Source organism: Cherax quadricarinatus, chromosome 88, assembly GCF_038502225.1.
Source record: "Cherax quadricarinatus isolate ZL_2023a chromosome 88, ASM3850222v1, whole genome shotgun sequence".
In the NCBI taxonomy this organism is placed as follows: domain Eukaryota; kingdom Metazoa; phylum Arthropoda; class Malacostraca; order Decapoda; family Parastacidae; genus Cherax; species Cherax quadricarinatus.
Genome location: NC_091379.1, coordinates 7,789,945 through 7,808,774, shown reverse-complemented (window position 1 = coordinate 7,808,774; position 18,830 = coordinate 7,789,945). Strand labels below are relative to the sequence as shown.

The 18,830-nt window shown below is 41.7% G+C and overlaps 1 protein-coding gene across 7 annotated transcripts in view; it reads right to left on the bottom strand.

Annotated features, from left to right (window-relative positions):
- The window catches only part of Pkn (serine/threonine-protein kinase N), a 792,491-nt gene that overhangs the window by 580,108 nt on the left and 193,553 nt on the right, over positions 1 to 18,830 (bottom strand). The window contains exon 1 of one of the 7 annotated variants that reach the window (XM_053790733.2): positions 3,759 to 3,800. The exons of the other annotated variants lie outside the window; for them this stretch is intronic. Within the exon in view, the coding sequence (XP_053646708.1) occupies positions 3,759 to 3,785 (27 nt within the window). The 5' untranslated portion in view covers positions 3,786 to 3,800. Of the gene's footprint in view, positions 1 to 3,758; positions 3,801 to 18,830 lie in introns of those variants that run through there. 7 annotated transcript variants of the gene reach the window in all.

Below are 18,830 nucleotides of genomic sequence, written 5' to 3'. Positions count from 1 at the left end.
TTAACGAGGAGAAAAGGTAAATGGTACACTGAGGAGTCTGTGGATACGGAGAACTTTTTCCAAGGAAGCAAAGAGGGGAATGTACGAGAATATAGTTATACCAACACTCTTATATGGGTGTGAAGCATGGGTGGTGAATGTTGCAACAAGGAGAAGGCTGGAGGCAGTGGAGATGCCGTGTCTGAGGGCAATGTGTGGTGTGAATATAATGCAGAGAATTCGTAGTTTGGAATTTAGGAGGAGGTGTGAGATTACCAAAACTATTATCCAGAGGACTGGGGAGGGGTTGCTTATGTGTTTCGGACATGTAGAGAGGACGGAACAAAATAGAATGACTTCGAGAAGTGTATAAATATATAGTGGAGGGAAAGTGGGTCGGCCTAGGAAAGGTTGGAGGGAGGGGGTAAAGGAGGTTTTGTGTGCGAGGGGCTTGGACTTCCAGCAAGCATGCGTGAGCGTGTTAGATAGGAGCGAATGGAGATAAATGGTTTTTAGGACTTGACGTGCTGAGCAGGATAATATTTATGAAGGGATTCAGGGAAACCGGCAGGCCGGACTTGAGTCCTGGAGATGGGAAGTACAGTGCCTGCACTCTGAAGGAGGGGTGTTAATGTTGCAGTTTTATAACTGTAGTGTAAGTGTGAGCCTGGTAAGACAGTGATGGAGTAAATGATGGTAAAGTTTTTCTTTTTCGGGCCGCCCTACCTTGGTGGGAAACGACCGATGTATTAATAAAAAAAATAAATAAAAACTGCCAAGAAACACCAAAAGACGCTGGATATGCTGGTATGAGACTAAAGAAAAGAGGAGATATATTAAGAACATATGTGGGTATACATTACCTGATGAAGATCACTGGTCAACGTCTGTCTCACACACTCGTCACCTTCTTGTCCCTCTCATCATATATAAATGCATATAAAAGAGAATGCCGATGCCGGAAGATATACCGGAATAAACAGTGAATAATGAGACACTTGTGTATCATTTAGAAATCTTTACTGAGTTAAAGTTTCGCCAACCAATGGTTTCTTCAGTCCAATGCAGAGGAAAACGGTGAAAGATGAGAAGGATAATGAGGTAATCAGTTATGATGTGCTGAACATACAGACTCCAGGCTGAGGGACTAATTACCCTTCACCGTTTTTCTCTGTATTGGACTGAAGAAGCCAATGACTGGCGAAACGTTTCCTTAATAAAGATTTACAAATGCTGCACAAGTGTCTTATTCTTCAAACTGTCGGTTTTCTAAACCTTTACATCACAAACAGTGAATAAACAACGGGAGAGAGAGAGAGAGAGAGAGAGAGAGAGAGAGAGAGAGAGAGAGAGAGAGAGAGAGAGAGAGAGAGAGAGAGAGAGAGAGAGAGAGAGAGAGAGAGAATGGGTATATATGAAAGTCACTCAGCGACCTTTTTCAGCACATCTCTGAGGCTGAAATATGCGGGTCATCTCTATCTATTGATTCGTTTCAGAGTGCAAGTGTTCTCTCACCTTCCCTGTTCATGAGGCTTTTACACGGGAGTTCCTGGGAAAGACAGACAGCAGAGGACTTGTTAGTCCACACCCAGGCTATCTGCTCACAACTTCAAATATGTTAAAAATTGTATAAAATACTGACATGTGCAACAGTTGGCCATCTTTATTGTTGAAATGTTTCGCCTACACAGTAGGATTCTTCAGTCAGATACAGAGGCAGCTGGTGTAGTAGTGAAATAAAGATTATGTAATCAGTCCCTCAACCTTGGAGAAAAAGTATCTGAGGTGGTCAGTCCCTCCATGGCGTGGAACGATAGGGTTCCAGACCGTGGACCTGAACTCTTCTCCAGGCTGAGGGGACTGACCACCTCAAATACTTTTTCTCCATTTTCTCCAAGGTTGATGGACTGATTACATCATCTTTATTTCGCTACACCAGCTGCCTCTGTATGTGACTGAAGAATCCTACTGTGTAGGTGAAACATTTCAACAATAAAGATGGCCAACTGTTGCACATGTGTCTTAATCATCATTTCTTCTCATAATAGTAGATCGCTGCAAATAACTACCTGGAGGTTACCTGGAGGTTATTCCGGGGATCAACGCCCCCGCGGCCCGGTCCATGACCAGGCCTCCCGATGGATCAGGGCCTGATCAACTAGGCTGTTACTGCTGGCCGCACGCAGTCCGACGTACGAGCCACAGCCCGGCTGATCCGGCACTGACTTTAGGTATCTGTCCAGCTCTCTCTTGAAGGCAGCCAGGGGTTTATTGGCAATTCCCCTAATGCTTGATGGGAGGCTGTTGAACAGTTTTGGGCCCTGGACACTTATGGTGTTTTCTCTTAGTGTACCAATGGCGCCCCTACTTTTTATTGGCGGCATTTTGCATCGCCTGCCCAGTCTTTTACTTTCGTAGGGAGTGATTTCTGTGTGCAGATTTGGGACCATTCCTTCCAAGATTTTCCAAGTGTAGATTATGATATATCTCTCCCTCCTGCGTTCCAACGAGTACAAGTCAAGTGCTTCCAAGCATTCCCAGTAGTTAAGGTGCTTGACAAAACTTATACGTGCAGTAAAGGATCTCTGTACACTCTCTAGATCTGCGATTTCACCTGCTTTGAATGGAGATGTTAATGTACAGCAGTATTCCAGCCTAGAGAGAACAAGTGATTTGAAAAGGATCATCATGGGCTTGGCATCTCTCGTTTTGAAAGTTCTCATTATCCATCCTATCATTTTCTTTGCACGTGCGATCGTGGCACTGTTGTGATCCTTTAAAGTGAGATCCTCAGACATTACTACTCCCAGGTCCCTTACATTATTTTTCCGCTCTACTGTATGGCCGGAGTCAGTAGTAACTCCAAGATAATGTAATTAACGTAGTAGATCGCTGCAAATAACTCCAAGATAATGTAATTAACGTACTCGCGGAAAGACGTTAAAACTGCGAGGGGTCAAAGTGCCTGAGGAATGAGAAGAAACCAGTTGTGATCACAGGAATAGAAGTGTCTCTTATTTCCTGGATCAAGAGCCTATTATTAACGTCAAGGGCTTCCCCTCGAAATGATCAATATATTAAGCGACGATACTGAAAATGTGACAGACCTGTATGGTGACTTAATTATTGGAACACCACAAACACTGCCAATGTCTACACACTGTTACAGTGTCAATGTCTACACACTGTTACAAACACTGTCAATGTCTACACACTGTTACAGTGTCAATGTCTACACACTGTTACAAACACTGTCAATGTCTACACACTGTTACAGTGTCAATGTCTACACACAGTTACACTGTCAATGTCTACACACTGTTACAAACACTGTCAATGTCTACACACTGTTACAGTGTCAATGTCTACATACTGTTACAAACACTGTCAATGTCTACACACAGTTACAAACACTGACAATGTCTACACACAGTTACAAACACTGTCAATGTCTACACACTGTTACAAACACTGTCAATGTCTACACACTGTTACAAACACTGTCAATGTCTACACACTGTTACAAACACTGCCAATGTCTACACACTGTTACAAACACTGCCAATGTCTACACACTGTTACAAACACTGCCAATGTCTACACACTGTTACAAACACTGCCAATGTCTACACACTGTTACAAACACTGCCAATGTCTACACACTGTTACAAACACTGCCAATGTCTACACACAATTACAAATACATACACTCAAGAGTAAACTAAAATAAAAAGATACAAAAGGTTACCAACTAACAGTATACCAAAAGGAATACCTACGTGGAAATTACTGTAAATGAAGAGCATGGTGGTCCTGTGTTCAGTGAGACAAAAGCTGCCTCACTAATGTTTATATTCTTATATAAACATTATAGAGGTAATACCAGCTCCTCTTGTCTCAACCAGGGAGGCTGAGTTGATCACTGCTTACTAAGTGTTTGGTTAGTATAGTTGACTAGCAGTACGGCTAGATAAGCGATGTGATGACTGGATGACTGTTGGATATGACCAGTAAGTGGTCTACCCATCAACCATCACGTATAAATGGAAGACACATTTCTCATTCATGACTTCGCGAAATTCCTCTTGTATTACCGTGCTTTCTCACTGTTATCTGTCTTCAAAATTTATCATCACCATTAGTCTGGTAAAAGTTTTAGTTTTGCATGTCCCATCACTTGCATCTATTTTTTTTTTAAGTTCGCACCTACAACTTTTTCTTTCTCACAAATGCTATGAGAATTCTTTCCACATTAATCAAGAGATGTTTGTACTCTTGCTATCATTTGCGTATTTCTTCAGACAAACACCTTCACCAAACTTAGGTGTAATTATGATAGCAATGTTAATTTTGGGTACACGAGTATTCAACAATCTTCTCATGTACAGTTTAAGAGGATAATTTATACTTGTAACTAGCAACACAACGTACTGAGAGGATCTAACAGAAACATTTGCCTTAAACTTACTGACACTGGATGAAGCACCTGTATACTCAGTGTACCACTACAAAGAACACTCGTGCACAGAGAGTAACTTGTATTTGCAATATCTTCCCACAATTCACAAGATGAGCCGTGGAGAGAGAGCAACTTGTATTCACAAAATGTTCCCACAGTTCACAAGTATTACCATCATGAGCAGTTTCCTCACACGTGAGTCACATCTCGTGTAACTCAAGTTTTCTCAGCAGAGTCGGGAACAAATTAGCTGAGACTTTCCCTCTCCTTCTTAAGTAATAAAGAAACACATCATTGTCTCTCCACACGCTACAACATAAGCTTCAGATGCTCTCACAAACTTACAAATTCACCTTACTCAAGATTTCCAAGAAAACATAAAAATGGAGGAACACTGCAGCAAAGGCCTAATGAACCATAATTGGCAAAGGTTATTTAACACAGGTGTCTTTAGTGCTTGTTAATAGTCTGCCGATTCGAAATTTCACCAGTAGTTTTCAAACACCTTTGAGTAGGTTCCAACACAACTCATTGTTCAATGCCTTCACTAATTTCCAAACATACTTTATTAAGTTCCTGATTAATTTAGGGCCAACCTTTGATATACTTTTGAAGAGTTTCGAGAGTTTAAGTAGTCAACACTTCAGAAGTCCATACACCTGTTTACACTGAAATAAAAAAGTACTGTAATCTGCTGTTACAAAACACTTCAGTAAGACTACGTATGTAGCCACTAGTTATAACACACAACGGCAAATATCTCGCTACAGCTTCAAGAATTGGTCAAGCTTCAGTGGACCAGTCCTTGTCGTAAATGTTCTTACCAGCGTAACAAAACCAGCAAAACAGCTCCAGTACATGTGTGATCACACTGATTCCAGCAGCTAAATACCACCTTTTACGATGTAGCTCTAACGGTAACAATGGTGCTATAAACAGTTCTAACAGTCACATCATTACCATAAACAGTTTTAACGGTCACACCGGTACCATAAACAGGGTTCTAGCGGTCACACCGGTACCATAAACAGGGTTCTAACAGTCACACCAGTACCATAAACAGGGTTCTAACGGTCACACCGGTACCATAAACAGGGTTCTAACGGTCACACCGGTACCATAAACAGGGTTCTAACGGTCACACCGGTACCATAAACAGGGTTCTAACAGTCACACCAGTACCATAAACAGGGTTCTAACGGTCACACAGACACCGGTTATGTCACACTGGTATCAAAGTTATAACTTTCAAACCAGTAACCAAAAAAGTCTCGCTCGCTTTTACGACACTTCCAACGCAGCAGTTTCAAAAGTTCGTATACCGCCACAAAGGCACCATTTTTTTCGGTGGCAATAACCCAAAATTTCGAAAGCCTATTTAAAAGTCGCCAAGAGCCTGCTGCATTATGCTTACAATGTAATATAACCTTCCAGCTTCACTAGCCACGACCGAAGACATCTGTAGTTTCCTTCCCCTGTTGTGTACAGTAACGTGGGAAGTCGTAAGAGGTTTTTGGACACTAGCGAGCGACCTCCTCCTCCTCCCAGCGGGCGAGTGTAAGTGAGGACGTAGTTGAAGACTTCACCCGTCCCCAGCGCGACCTCCTCCTCCTCCCAGCGGGCGAGTATAAGCGAGGACGTAGTTGAAGAAGACTTCACCCGTCCCCAGCCTGAGACTCCGCAAGGCTCCTCACCACCACCACCCACCCGTCATTTTACCAAGTCAACGTTCTTATGGGTATCCAATGTGGTGAATAAGACACACAAGCCACACCTGAGCGTTTAGTACATGTTTACCTGGAGTTTACCTGGAGAGAGTTCCGGGGGTCAACGCCCCCGCGGCCCGGTCTGTGACCGATCAGAAGAAAGAAGGAATTTGAGGTAAAGAGTCCCTCAGCCTGGAATCAATAAAGATGCTTATGTGGTGCACGTGTGTCTAATTTATCAACATGTGTATTATTTGATCAACTTGTCGGTACTGTATACATCTGATATAAGAATATCCAACGTCAATTTCTTAACGCTTCCTGTAAACTTAGAAATACTATTTTCTTTAAGTTATGTTAGTTTCCTGTTCAGCCAGGTTGTATCGCCTACGTCAGAATGCATGCTGCTAGCACCAACAACCTGACTGATCAGCCGGGCTGTGGAGACAACGACGCCAGGCACTGTAGATGAATGGTATACAATACCGACAAGATGAAGAATTAAGACACGTGCAACATCTGGGTATCTTTACTGTAGACGTTTCGCCCTCCATCGACTTGATCAATACAAATTCAAGGACATAATTGGAGTAGAACTATATACAAAAGATGAGGTAATTAGTCTCTCAGCCTTGGAGGTGAAGAGCACCGTAGTCTACGGTGCTCCAAGGCTGAGGGACTGATTACCTCAATTTTTGTATATAGTTCTACTGTCTTCCCATCGTGTACTTGAATTTGTATTGATCAAGTCACTGGATGGCGAAACGTCTACAATAAAGATACCCAGATGTTGCACATGTGTCCCATTCTTCACGCCAGGTATCAATTACAGAGGTTACGTAATGTAAATCTATACGAACGTCTGTTTAACCACAAATAAGGAAATTAAACAGATGACTGTCATTGGTTATGCGTGACTGGAAGTGGGAGAAAGGTCTGAATACCATCCAGTGAAGGCTGTAACACACGCATGGAACTCATCCCAAGTGATGGAAAATAACAGGGAAACATGCCTACCTTTTGATAAATTAGACACATGGGCAACTCTTGGGTATCTTTATTGAGGAAACGTTTCGCCACACAGTGGCTTCATCAGTCCATACAAAGGAGAATCTTGAAGAACAGGAGGAGACTGAGTAATCAGTCCCTCAACCTTGAGTCGATGTGGTCAGTCCATCAATCTTGAATAGAATACGGCATACGTGCGGAGAAGGAGCTTATAAACCGTAGGCAGGAGAGGTGCAGCAGTCATAGGTGGTGTCACATTTGTTCAATGTGGAAGTAGGTCTGGACTGATGAAGCCACTGTGTGGCGAAACGTTTCCTCAATAAAGATACCCAAGAGTTGCACGTGTCTAATTTATCAACATGTCGGTTCTCTGAACCATTCATCTACATGCCTACCTTTTGTTCCCATTCTATAACTATCATACAAAACATAGCTTCTGTTCCCACTATATATCATATAAAACATAGCATTTGTTCCCACTATATAACTATCATATAAAAGAGTGTGCTAGCCCACTACTGATGTATCCAAACTTGGTAAATACAAAGAAGTGAAGGGAAGACGGGAGTGGTGTACACAATTAGCTGGGTTATGTGGTAAGCAAAGAGGTCTTGTGGCTACCGTCAGTCCGTCACACTGTGGCGGACTGTTATTAATTAGTCCAACCAAATGACAGTTTGCAGTGCTTGCAAGAAGCACCACACTCGCTTTTGTTATTAGCATTGTGGTCTGCAGTAACGGGAGTCCCCTCAGAGAGGAGCTTCCATACCTGTCCTCAATAATTACCACCTCGTACGTATACCTTTGAAGAGTTTCGAGAGTTTCCCTGCTCTCGGAACCCGGCCATGGGCCAGGCTCGTACATTAATGAAAATTTGAGACACACGTGCAACATCTTGGTATCTTTAGTGTAGACGTTTCGCCATCCGTACATTAACGTTATTAGTTACAAACAAGTACAGTGGGGTATGCTGTAACCAACGGTTTATATAACAAATATTTACATAACGAACGGTAATTCTCTCCTCTGCCTCCTGACCAACACTAAAATAGGACAAACTACAGTACTTTTAATTTTTTTGTATTAATTTATTAAAAGTATTAATGATATTCTTTATTTTAGGAGTTTAAATACACCTTTATGAATTTTTTTTTTTTTTGCAATTTTATATTTTTCATTGTTAAGTAGTCGTATTTCAGGGCCTGGAACGGATTACCCCTATAACGAACGAACGCTCTAACGAACGAGGTTCTAGAACCAATTAGATTCGTTATACCGTACCCCCACTGTACGTTAATAACAAATATACGATTTATTTTACTGATAATTTCTTTACACAAATCAGTTTTAAAGGCCAAGAGCTGTTATCCTACCTGAGCTCAAAGGCCAAGAGCTGTTATCCTACCTGAGCTCACTTACAGGCCATGAGCTGTTATCCTACCTGAGCTCTCTAACAGACCAAGAGCTGTTATCCTACCTGAGCTCTCTAACAGATCAAGAGCTGTTATCCTACCTGAGCTCTCTAACAGACCAAGAGCTGTTATCCTACCTGAGCTCATTTCAAAGACCAGACCTATCTAAGGTGATAAATTAGACATGTCCATGTTATCAGTCCATCAATCTTATCAAGACTAATGGACTGATTACATCGACTTCAGGCTAGAGGACTTATTACCTCAAACGCCTTCTCATCTTCACCATTCTTCTTTATATTGGACTGATGAAGTCACTGTGGCAAAACGTTTCCTCAATAAAGATACCCAAGTGTTGCACATATGTCTAATTTATTAAGTCGTCGCTAGGTACCTGGGTGTTAGTCACACCAGTGACTAACACCCAGGTACCCACTTACTGATAGGAGAACAAGGGCAGCAGGTGTAAGGAAACATGCCCGACGTTTCCACCCGGACGTTTCACCCACTAGGCACTTATTAAGTCTCCGTTTCATGAACAAACTGTCGTGAACCGCACACTGTGACTTAGTAACTGATGACCTGATCGCCGCAACACTAACCTAACTTCGTCTTTGAAAGGATCTAAATATTTACCTCAGAGGGGCATAAGAGAAACTAAAGAAAAAGACTAGAAACAAAGGCAACTGCAAGAAAAGTGGGGCATAAGATAAACAAAAATATGGCTAAAAACTGAGGCAACCAAGAAAAGTGAAAGTGTGTGGGAAAACTGTGTTGCGACCACTCAGGACAATGAAAGCTACATTGAGATGAGTAAGCATAACGAAAAACTACGTTAAGAGGACTCACGAGAGCAATGTTGTATTACAGGCAACATACAGTAGAGTAAGTTAAAGGAGAAAGGAAAACAGGGAGAGAAAACTACTCATAAATGAAAGATTAAATTACATTATAAACACTGAGGAACATAAGGTAATTGTGAACGCTGAAGTTAATATTGGCGTTGCCAGTTAATAATGACGTTGTCAGTTAATACCCCTCAAGGAAGGTTCCTTGATGTTGGTGAGGGGCTCTTGATTTAGGGAATTGGATCTGTGCTCCAGTTCCCCGAATTAAGCCTGAATGCCTTCCACATCCCCCCCCAGGCGCTGTATAATCCTCCGGGTTTAGCGCTTCCCCCTTGATTATAATAATAATAATGCCAGTTAATATTGACGATGCCAGTTAATATTGACGTTGTCAGTTAATATTGACGTCGTCAGTCATCTCCACGACTGCTGCTGTTACAGTTATCACCTTAATAAACAACAAGACTGTTACAAGTCACAATACCGCAGCTAGAACATCTCAAGTATACCTGAAGGATGCTTTGAAGGGTCAACGGTCCGCTCCCAGACCAGGCTGTCTGGTGGATCAAAGTCTGATCAACCAGGTTGTTACTACCGACCGCACGCAATTCACTTTAGGAACCACAGCCTGGCTAGTTGAATACAAATCACGGAACGGGTGGGGTCTGAACCCGGCCAGCTAGTCCTTAAACTCTAGGTCATCGATGTTATTACAATTTCGTGAGTCTTCAATACAGTCTGTGGGCATCCCAAATGTTGAAGTCATACCTCTGATATACCTTTGAAGAGTTCCGAGAGTCCTTCTACTCCCAGAGCCCGACCACTGACCAGGTTCGTCCGGTGTTAGCCTAGTTAAATGATGTTATAAAGCATGGTAATAGATACCGACAAACTGGTTTAGAAAGACATGAGTAAACACTAGGACATATTTATTAGAAAACATTTCAGTGCCGGGACCTTGATCACTTCTAACACAGACGTTAAACAGTGTATATGGGAGGAAAGTGAGGTGTGAGTGACACATGGTGACCTGAAGAATGTCATATTAAGATGAGGACAGGCAGACAATGGCACAGACGGGTCATCGCAAGATTAAGACCCGTGCCAGGACCCCGGTCTTGGCGAACATTATACATACAGACAATAAGACCCGGGTCAAGACCCCGGTCTTGGCGAACATTATACATACAGACAATAAGACCCGTGTCAGGACCCCGGTCTTGGCGAACATTATACATACAGACAATAAGACCCGTGTCAGGACCCCGGTCTTGGCGAACATTATACATACAGACAATAAGACCCGTGTCAAGACCCCGGTCTTGGCGAACATTATACATACAGACAATAAGACCCGTGTCAGGACCCCGGTCTTGGCGAACATTATACATACAGACAATAAGACCCGTGTCAAGACCCCGGTCTTGGCGAACATTATACATACAGACAATAAGACCCGTGTCAGGACCCCGGTCTTGGCGAACATTATACATACAGACAATAAGACCCGTGTCAGGACCCCGGTCTTGGCGAACATTATACATACAGACAATAAGACCCGTGTCAGGACCCCGGTCTTGGCGAACATTATACATACAGACAATAAGACCCGTGTCAGGACCCCGGTCTTGGCGAACATTATACATACAGACAATGGGAACATGTGACTCCTGTGTTGTTAGGTAGTGTTTACTCACGTGTCTTTCTAAACCAAGTTAAGCGCTAAAGCCATGAGAGTCATTGTACTTAACTAATATTTTACTGTTACTTGGGTACGAGTAATATCTCACTGTTACGTAGGAACAAATGGTTGAGTACAAGTAATATTTCACTGTTACGTAGGAACAAATGGTTGAGTACAAGTAATATTTCACTGTTACGTAGGAACAAATGGTTGAGTACAAGTAATATTTCACTGTTACGTAGGAACAAATGGTTGAGTACAAGTAATATTTCACTGTTACGTAGGAACAAATGGTTGATTACAAGTAATATTTCACTGTTACGTAGGAACAAATGGTTGAGTACAAGTAATATTTCACTGTTACGTAGGAACAAATGGTTGAGTACAGGTAATATTTCACTGTTACGTAGGAACAAATGGTTGAGTACAAGTAATATTTCACTGTTACGTAGGAACAAATGGTTGAGTACAAGTAATATTTCACTGTTACGTAGGAACAAATGGTTGAGTACAAGTAATATTTCACTGTTACGTAGGAACAAATGGTTGAGTATTGTATACCATTTTGATATTTATCCTGTCAGACACTGCAACACATGGCACCTTGGTACAGAAAACTCCTTGGACAACTTTTTCAAGTGAGAAATGTTTGATCTGAGAGGGACGTGTCTTCTCAGCGGCTACATTCTCACTACTACTACTCTGCACCTCTCCTTCCGACAGTATTTAAGTCTCCGCACTGTCGCTTGATCTTCAGATAGTTCCTGACTATGGAACTGAACTTCTCCAGGCTGAGGGACTGACAACCTCAAATTCTACAACTTCAAGGGTGATGGACTGATTACATCGTCTTCACATCTCTACTGTTCCTGCCTACTTTCTGTATTCGACTGAAGAAGCCTACTGTGTAGGCGAAACGTTTCGGAATAAAGCTACCTAACTGTTGCCTATGTGTCTTACCTACCAAATAATATTGCACTGTTACGTAGGAACAAATGGTTGAGTACAAGTAATATTTCACTGTTACGTAGGAACAAATGGTTGAGTACAAGTAATATTTCAGAGTTACGATGTAGTGTGTGTCTGGTTTGGGACACTTAACCCACACTGGGTGTCGAGTCATTACCTTCAACACACGTCTTAAAACCGTTACTCCCCCAGTCAACGGACGCTATTTTCAAATCTCAAACTTGAATGGTTAACGGACACCAGTTTAAAAAAAAGAATATCAGAACGTCGAACAGACGACGCTTTCAAACTCCGAGCAAAAAAATAGTCACTGAACAGTATTCTCAAATTCAGTCATAAATTTCACGGCTGCTGTCAATATTTCACCAGCAACCCCTCCCCCCCTCTTTTTTTTTACATTCAAAAATCTAAAAACTTTCCACATTTTCGCTGTTCAGATAGAAAATGATCATCGTCAGAATGTTATATTCCTAGAAATGTCCAGCTTTTAAAGATATCTACACAAATAACCCGCACATAGGAGAGAGAAAAGCTTACGACATCTCGGCCCGACTTGGATAATTTACTGAAGGTCCAAGTTGGACCGAAACGTCGTCGTAACCTTTTCTTTCTCCTATGTGCGGGTTATTTCTATATTCTTCCAGTCACGGTATTGTGATTTCTTGTTCTTCAAAAGATATCTTTTTTTTTTCATTTTCAACATTTTCACTGTTAAACCACGGTTAAATTTAAATTGGTACAGTAATAAAAAAACACATAAAAAACGCTACAGAATTACGGTGGCACAATTTAGCAACAAAATCTCATTTAGAAGCGAGTGTCTGGGAAGTGACACTGATGAAAACTTCAAATTAACTTAATATGAGAAGAGAATATTTAATATTGGCTGACAGTTAACATAATGAATCAGACACTTGTGCAACGCTTGAGTATCTTTACTGTGGAAATGTTTTGCCAGTCAGTGGCTTCTTCAGTCTAATGCAGAGAAAGGTGGAAGATGAGGAGGAGTTTGAGGTAATACAGTCCCTCAGCCTGAAGTTAAAACCCCTCTTAAATCAGGGATAATCACAGACAGCACTACTGACCACTACCCAACCTTCCTCTTAACAAACATTAGTAAACCACCACTCGAATACAACAAAGTCTCATTTAGACTCCATGACGAGGCCTCAATAAGGAATTTCACAGCAGACCTAGAGACTGTTGACTGGCCTACAGAATTCTCCAATGCCAGTGGTATTTAATGTGTTCAATCCATCAATCTTAAGATTGATGGACTGATCACACTGATTCACAGTCTTCCTCATCTTTCATCTTTCTCAGCATTGGACAGATGAAGCTACTTCAATTCATCATCCTGTCGGTTCTCTGAACCATATAATTATTGACAGTTATCATGACCACCTGATGACGGAGATGTGTACCTCTGTCTCTTTGACGGGTTTCCAGGCTTTTTCCTACTCCCACAGCCCGACCCTGGACCAGGCTTGCCTGGTACTTATCTGGTCAACCAGGCTGTTGCTGCTGGCGGCCCGCTGGTCCACATATCCTTCACAGTTTGGTTGATCTAGAACTTGGAGGAAGTATGTGTCAAGTTTACTCAAGATTAAAGATTTCTACACGTCCCAACAGTGTTGTTATCTTCTGCGAATACAGTTTTGAGTGGATGAAATGGTGTATTACCGACAGTTACACTGACAAACACAAGTTCCAGAACAAATACCATTGTAACAGTGGTGAAGAATTAGATACATATGCAACATCTGGGTGTCATTAATGTAGACGTTTTGTCCTCCAGTGGCTTTATCAATACAAATTCAAGGACATAATGAGAAGACTGTAGAACTATATACAAAAGAAGAGGTAATCAGTCCCTCAGGACAAGCTTTTATTGTGACAACATTTCGCACTGTGTACAGCTTTCTCACATCAAGCTCCAGCTCTATGCAGAGCAAAACGGTGTGCCAATAACAGCTTACTGGGCAACTTGAGACTTAAGTCTTCATACAGCTGTGAGTGTATATGTTAGTCAGTTGATAAATTAGACACATGTGCAACTCTTGGGTATCTTGATGGACTGACCACATCGACTCAAGCTTGAGGGACTGATTACCTCACTCTCCTCCTGTTCTTCAAGATTCTCCTTTGTACGGACTGATGAAGCCACTGTGGCGAAACGTTTTCCTCAATAAAGATACCCAAGAGTTGCACATGTATCTAATTTATCAACATGTCGGTTCTGTGAACCATTCATCTACAAATGTTAGTCAGTCCTCCGGGTTGTCCTGAACTACGATCCAGTGATCACTCGCGGGAACGTAGCCTCATCCAGTTACCATTTACAATGTGAAACTTGGTGATTGTTTCAGCTATGGTATTATAAGTTGTTAAGCTCCCGAGTGTCCAGTTTTGAGTGCAGATTTTCCGAAATTTTGTGTTTAAACTGTCTGTCTCCTGCCCGGGTTTCCCACCACATAATGTTACTCGCCCGTCTTCTAATAATTTGCTAACACGTGAGAGAGAATATCTGAAGCGTTGCAGAAAAAAAGATTCCTCAGTTAAGAAATATGAATTTCAAAGAATGACAGCACTGGATATGCCTTCATTGGAACACCTGCGCGGAGGTAGACACCACAGCCTGGTTGATCAGAAATGGTCAAGGACCAGTTTCGAGAATTCTTCCACCTTCGCAGCCCGTCCCTGGGACCAGACTACTCTGTTGACTTTCTGATGTACCAATCTGTTGCTGCTAGCAGCTCGCATGTAGGTGCTGGAAACCCTTTAGTCCTCTTATGCTTTTGAGTTATAATTTAGCATGTAATAAACTAAAAGATAACTTAATAAGCATAAAGGAACAAATCTTTGTAACACAATCCCTTCAACCATAAAAGGGAATTGAAGAACACTCCTTCCAGATTTGTCTTCAAGTGGGAACTTGATTAGTACAAGTGGGAACTTGATTAGTACAAGTGGGAACTTGATTAGTACAGGTGGGAACTTGATTAGTACAAGTGGGAACTTGATTAGTACAAGTGGGAACTTGATTAGTTCCTGATGAACCAGTCTGTGGTCTCCACATCGAACTACGTCCGCCAAGCATCAACAACCTGAATCACCAGACCGTCAACCAGGTTTGGTCTCAGACCGGGCGGTGATCCTCGGCAACATCAGCAGACAGACACCAGATAAGTAGATCAGAAGAGACAGCACGAGGGCACGAGTTTAAATTATCAAAGAACATTTAAAAATAACTGTTGATAGGTATATTAGAAGACATGTTGAAGGTACTTCAAGATGAGGTAGTGTGTGCCATAACTACTGGAAATGTCCAGAAGTTATAATGTAAGACAAATTAAAGATAGGGACACCATAAACATCTTTCTACTGCCGTAACTACAAAGACGAAATTATAAAGAATAAGGCAAGAACCAGAAAGTATACCCTTCCTAGAACGAGCGAAGTACACTTGTGGTTTACACCTATTACATAACACATAATGAGAAGTACAGTAGGCCTAGTAATTATGATAGGCGCCCTAGGGCCTACTTCTACTTCAACGTTCCCACTTGTGTACCTGTGTAACCTACTCTGAAAACCACTCTTAGTATTTATCTCAATAACAGTATTTGACACTTTGTGCCACTCACTCAACTACAACTGTTGCTAAACCAGTGCTCGCACACTTTGAAAATCGATATTTTTTTCAGTGTTAATTCCTTGTCGAGAGTTAGATATTGTCATAATTTATATCCCTCTCACATACCTTCCTCTTCCCATAACACACTTTAATAATATTCATGAGGCAGCATTAGATCCTTAGGGGATCACACAACTGCCTCCAAGTCTGCCGGAGAGTTGTTCTCTAGCGTCAAACATTGTGTGTCTACTCAAGAAATTTTAAGTTCAGTGCTCTGGATGTATCTTGGTAGGAAAGTTTCATGACAGAGGTGATTATTTTGCTCATGCTTGTGTGTACGTTTTAACTTGTGAGAAGCTATGATGACTGGCCATATTACACAGCGTGACTCCACTACCTTCTTACAATACTCCCAATACTAAAAAAAAGTGTAAGTTGCATATATATATATAGAGAGATATATATATATATATATATATATATATATATATATATATATATATATATATATATATATATATATATATATATCTCAATGGAAGAATGTTTTTCTTGAGAAAGAAGGCAGCGGAAGTGAATGTAAGGTAGAAAACTACAACGTATTCAATGTATTGTGACCTGTGGACTGAAGAAAAGCACATGCAATACACCGAGTAAATGAACAATGGAATGTAGTGTAAGTTTCCTTAGAAAAGTGTGAGTGAGAGAGAGAGAGAGAGAGAGAGAGAGAGAGAGAGAGAGAAAGAGAGAGAAGGCAGCATTGCTATATAATCACCAGCTGTCACTGCTGACACCATACACACCATGAACGAGAGGCCACAGGATCACTCTCTCCCTGGGAACGGAAGCCACCAAAACAGACAACCTCAACTTTTTTTTTCCTTCTCAATGCATACTGCCACGTGATGAGTTACCTGTTATGTAGCTGTGACCGGCTTCCAGGGTTTTCCTGTTGCACCTCAACACACACGTATATTGTTATAGAAGAGAGATGAGGTGTGAATGAACGCTGTTATTGTAGTAAGAAATCTAAGAAGTTTTATGGTAAAGAGACTATAAGTGTTGTGGTAGTGATGGCAGGAGTGACGGCGCTTATACTAACAACTTGCTTGATGGCCGCCTCTTGTGATATTTGTTCAGGGAACCGACAAGTTGATCAATTAGACACGTGTGCAACACTTGGGTATCTTTATTGTGGATGATAAATGTTCAGAGAACCGACAAGTTGATCAATTAGACACGTGTGCAACACTTGGGTATCTAATTTATCAACTTGTCGGTTCTCTGAACCATTTCTCTTTCCACAATAAAAATACCCAAGTGTTGCATACGTGTATAATAAACGTTCTTGTGTTACTACACACAAGTTACTTCTCCTTACAGTGCAATACTACTGCACAGAAACACCCACTTTTAAAAAAGACTGAAGAAATGGCAGAACTGGAAAATGTACAGAGAACCTTCACTGTTCGTACAAAATAAGTCGAGCACTTAAATTATTGTGAACGTTTGAAGTCCCTTGAACCAAACTACCTGGAAATTAGACGAGGAATACCTCATAATTTACTGTGGCCAGCAGTAATAGCCTGTTTGATTAGGCTCTGATCCACCGTGAGGCCTGGTTATGGACCAGGCCGCGGGGGCGTTGACCCCCGGCACACCCTCCAAGTATAGTCCAGATATCTACCCACAGAAATCACTCCTTAAGAGGCGCTTAAGTTTCCCTGTCTCCTAATATCATGTTTATTTTTCCCCTATAATCTACGTTGTCCATAATTATTATCGTATTTGCTTTGTCTGCTTTCGTAAGGTGAAGTCCAGGATCTTTACTTAATTCAGAAAGATCTGTTGCAGAGGTGCGAGCAAAGCTCAGACTTCTACAACACAACTATCATCAAAGATTTGTTAAGTTATACCATGAATTAAAGAAAGATCCTGAACTTCACCTTACGAAACAAAGCAAATGCGATGCTAATTATGGACAAGGTAGATAGGGGAAAAATAACATATTAGAAGAGAGGGGAACTGACGTGCCCCTTAAGAAAACAAGACACTTGGTAGTCGGAGCAAAATACCTACAATAAAACACACAGTTACAAACTACAATGAATACACTGAGCAATAACTTAAGTGAACAGGGGCCAAGACTTTTCAGTACCCGTGCATAAGGGAAATTACCAAGAGACCTGCATCTGTCTTCCATAGGGAACTTAATTCATCAGGTGGGAGGTTCAATGGTGGCTTTGCATGCTATATAAAGGGCTTCAAATACAAGCTAACACTCGACGACTGTTTTGTTAAGGTCCCTGAAGGTAGTTCTTAGATTCACCAGCCTCCTGGCAAGTGTAATTATCAACTTGCTACTGTGTGTGTGTACCCGTCATATTCACCCCTCCAGTCTTCCTGGTTCTGACACGTAGCAGGTTTAGTGCTGTACCACTGAGCTATGACGCTTACAAAAGGAAGGTTTCACAGACAGTTCTGTGACATGTCTGTGTACGAGGTCACCAGCTGTGGCCCTACTGCCCCTTCCCACAGACACACACGTTTTGATAGCACATGTATTCTCATACCCCTTAAAGCCTTATTATACCCATGGCGCCCCTGCTTTCCATCGGGTTTATTAAGCATTTTCTCCTATCTCTCTCATTCTAGTATGTTGTTATAGCTGTGTAGATTTGGGACCAGATCATCAAGTACCTTCCACTTACACATTATCATGTATCTCTCCTCCGCGCCAGTGAGTACATATTTAGAACTAGGAGGCGTTCCCAGTAATTAAAATACATTACTGCTACATATACGTACACGTACGCGCGCGCACACACACACACACACACACACACACACACACACACACACACACACACACACACACACACACACACACACACACTGAGCCACAGTGGCCAGAAGAGCTCATGCATGCAGGGCAAAGCTCCTGATCATGGGCGACTTTAACCACAAGGAGATCGAATGGGAGAACTTGGAGCCACATGGGGGCCAAGATACATGGAGGGCTAAGATGATGGAGGTGGTACTGGAAAACTTCATGTACCAACACGTAAGGGACACTACAAGAGAGAGAGGAGAGGATGAACCAGCAAGACTGAACTTAGTATTCACCT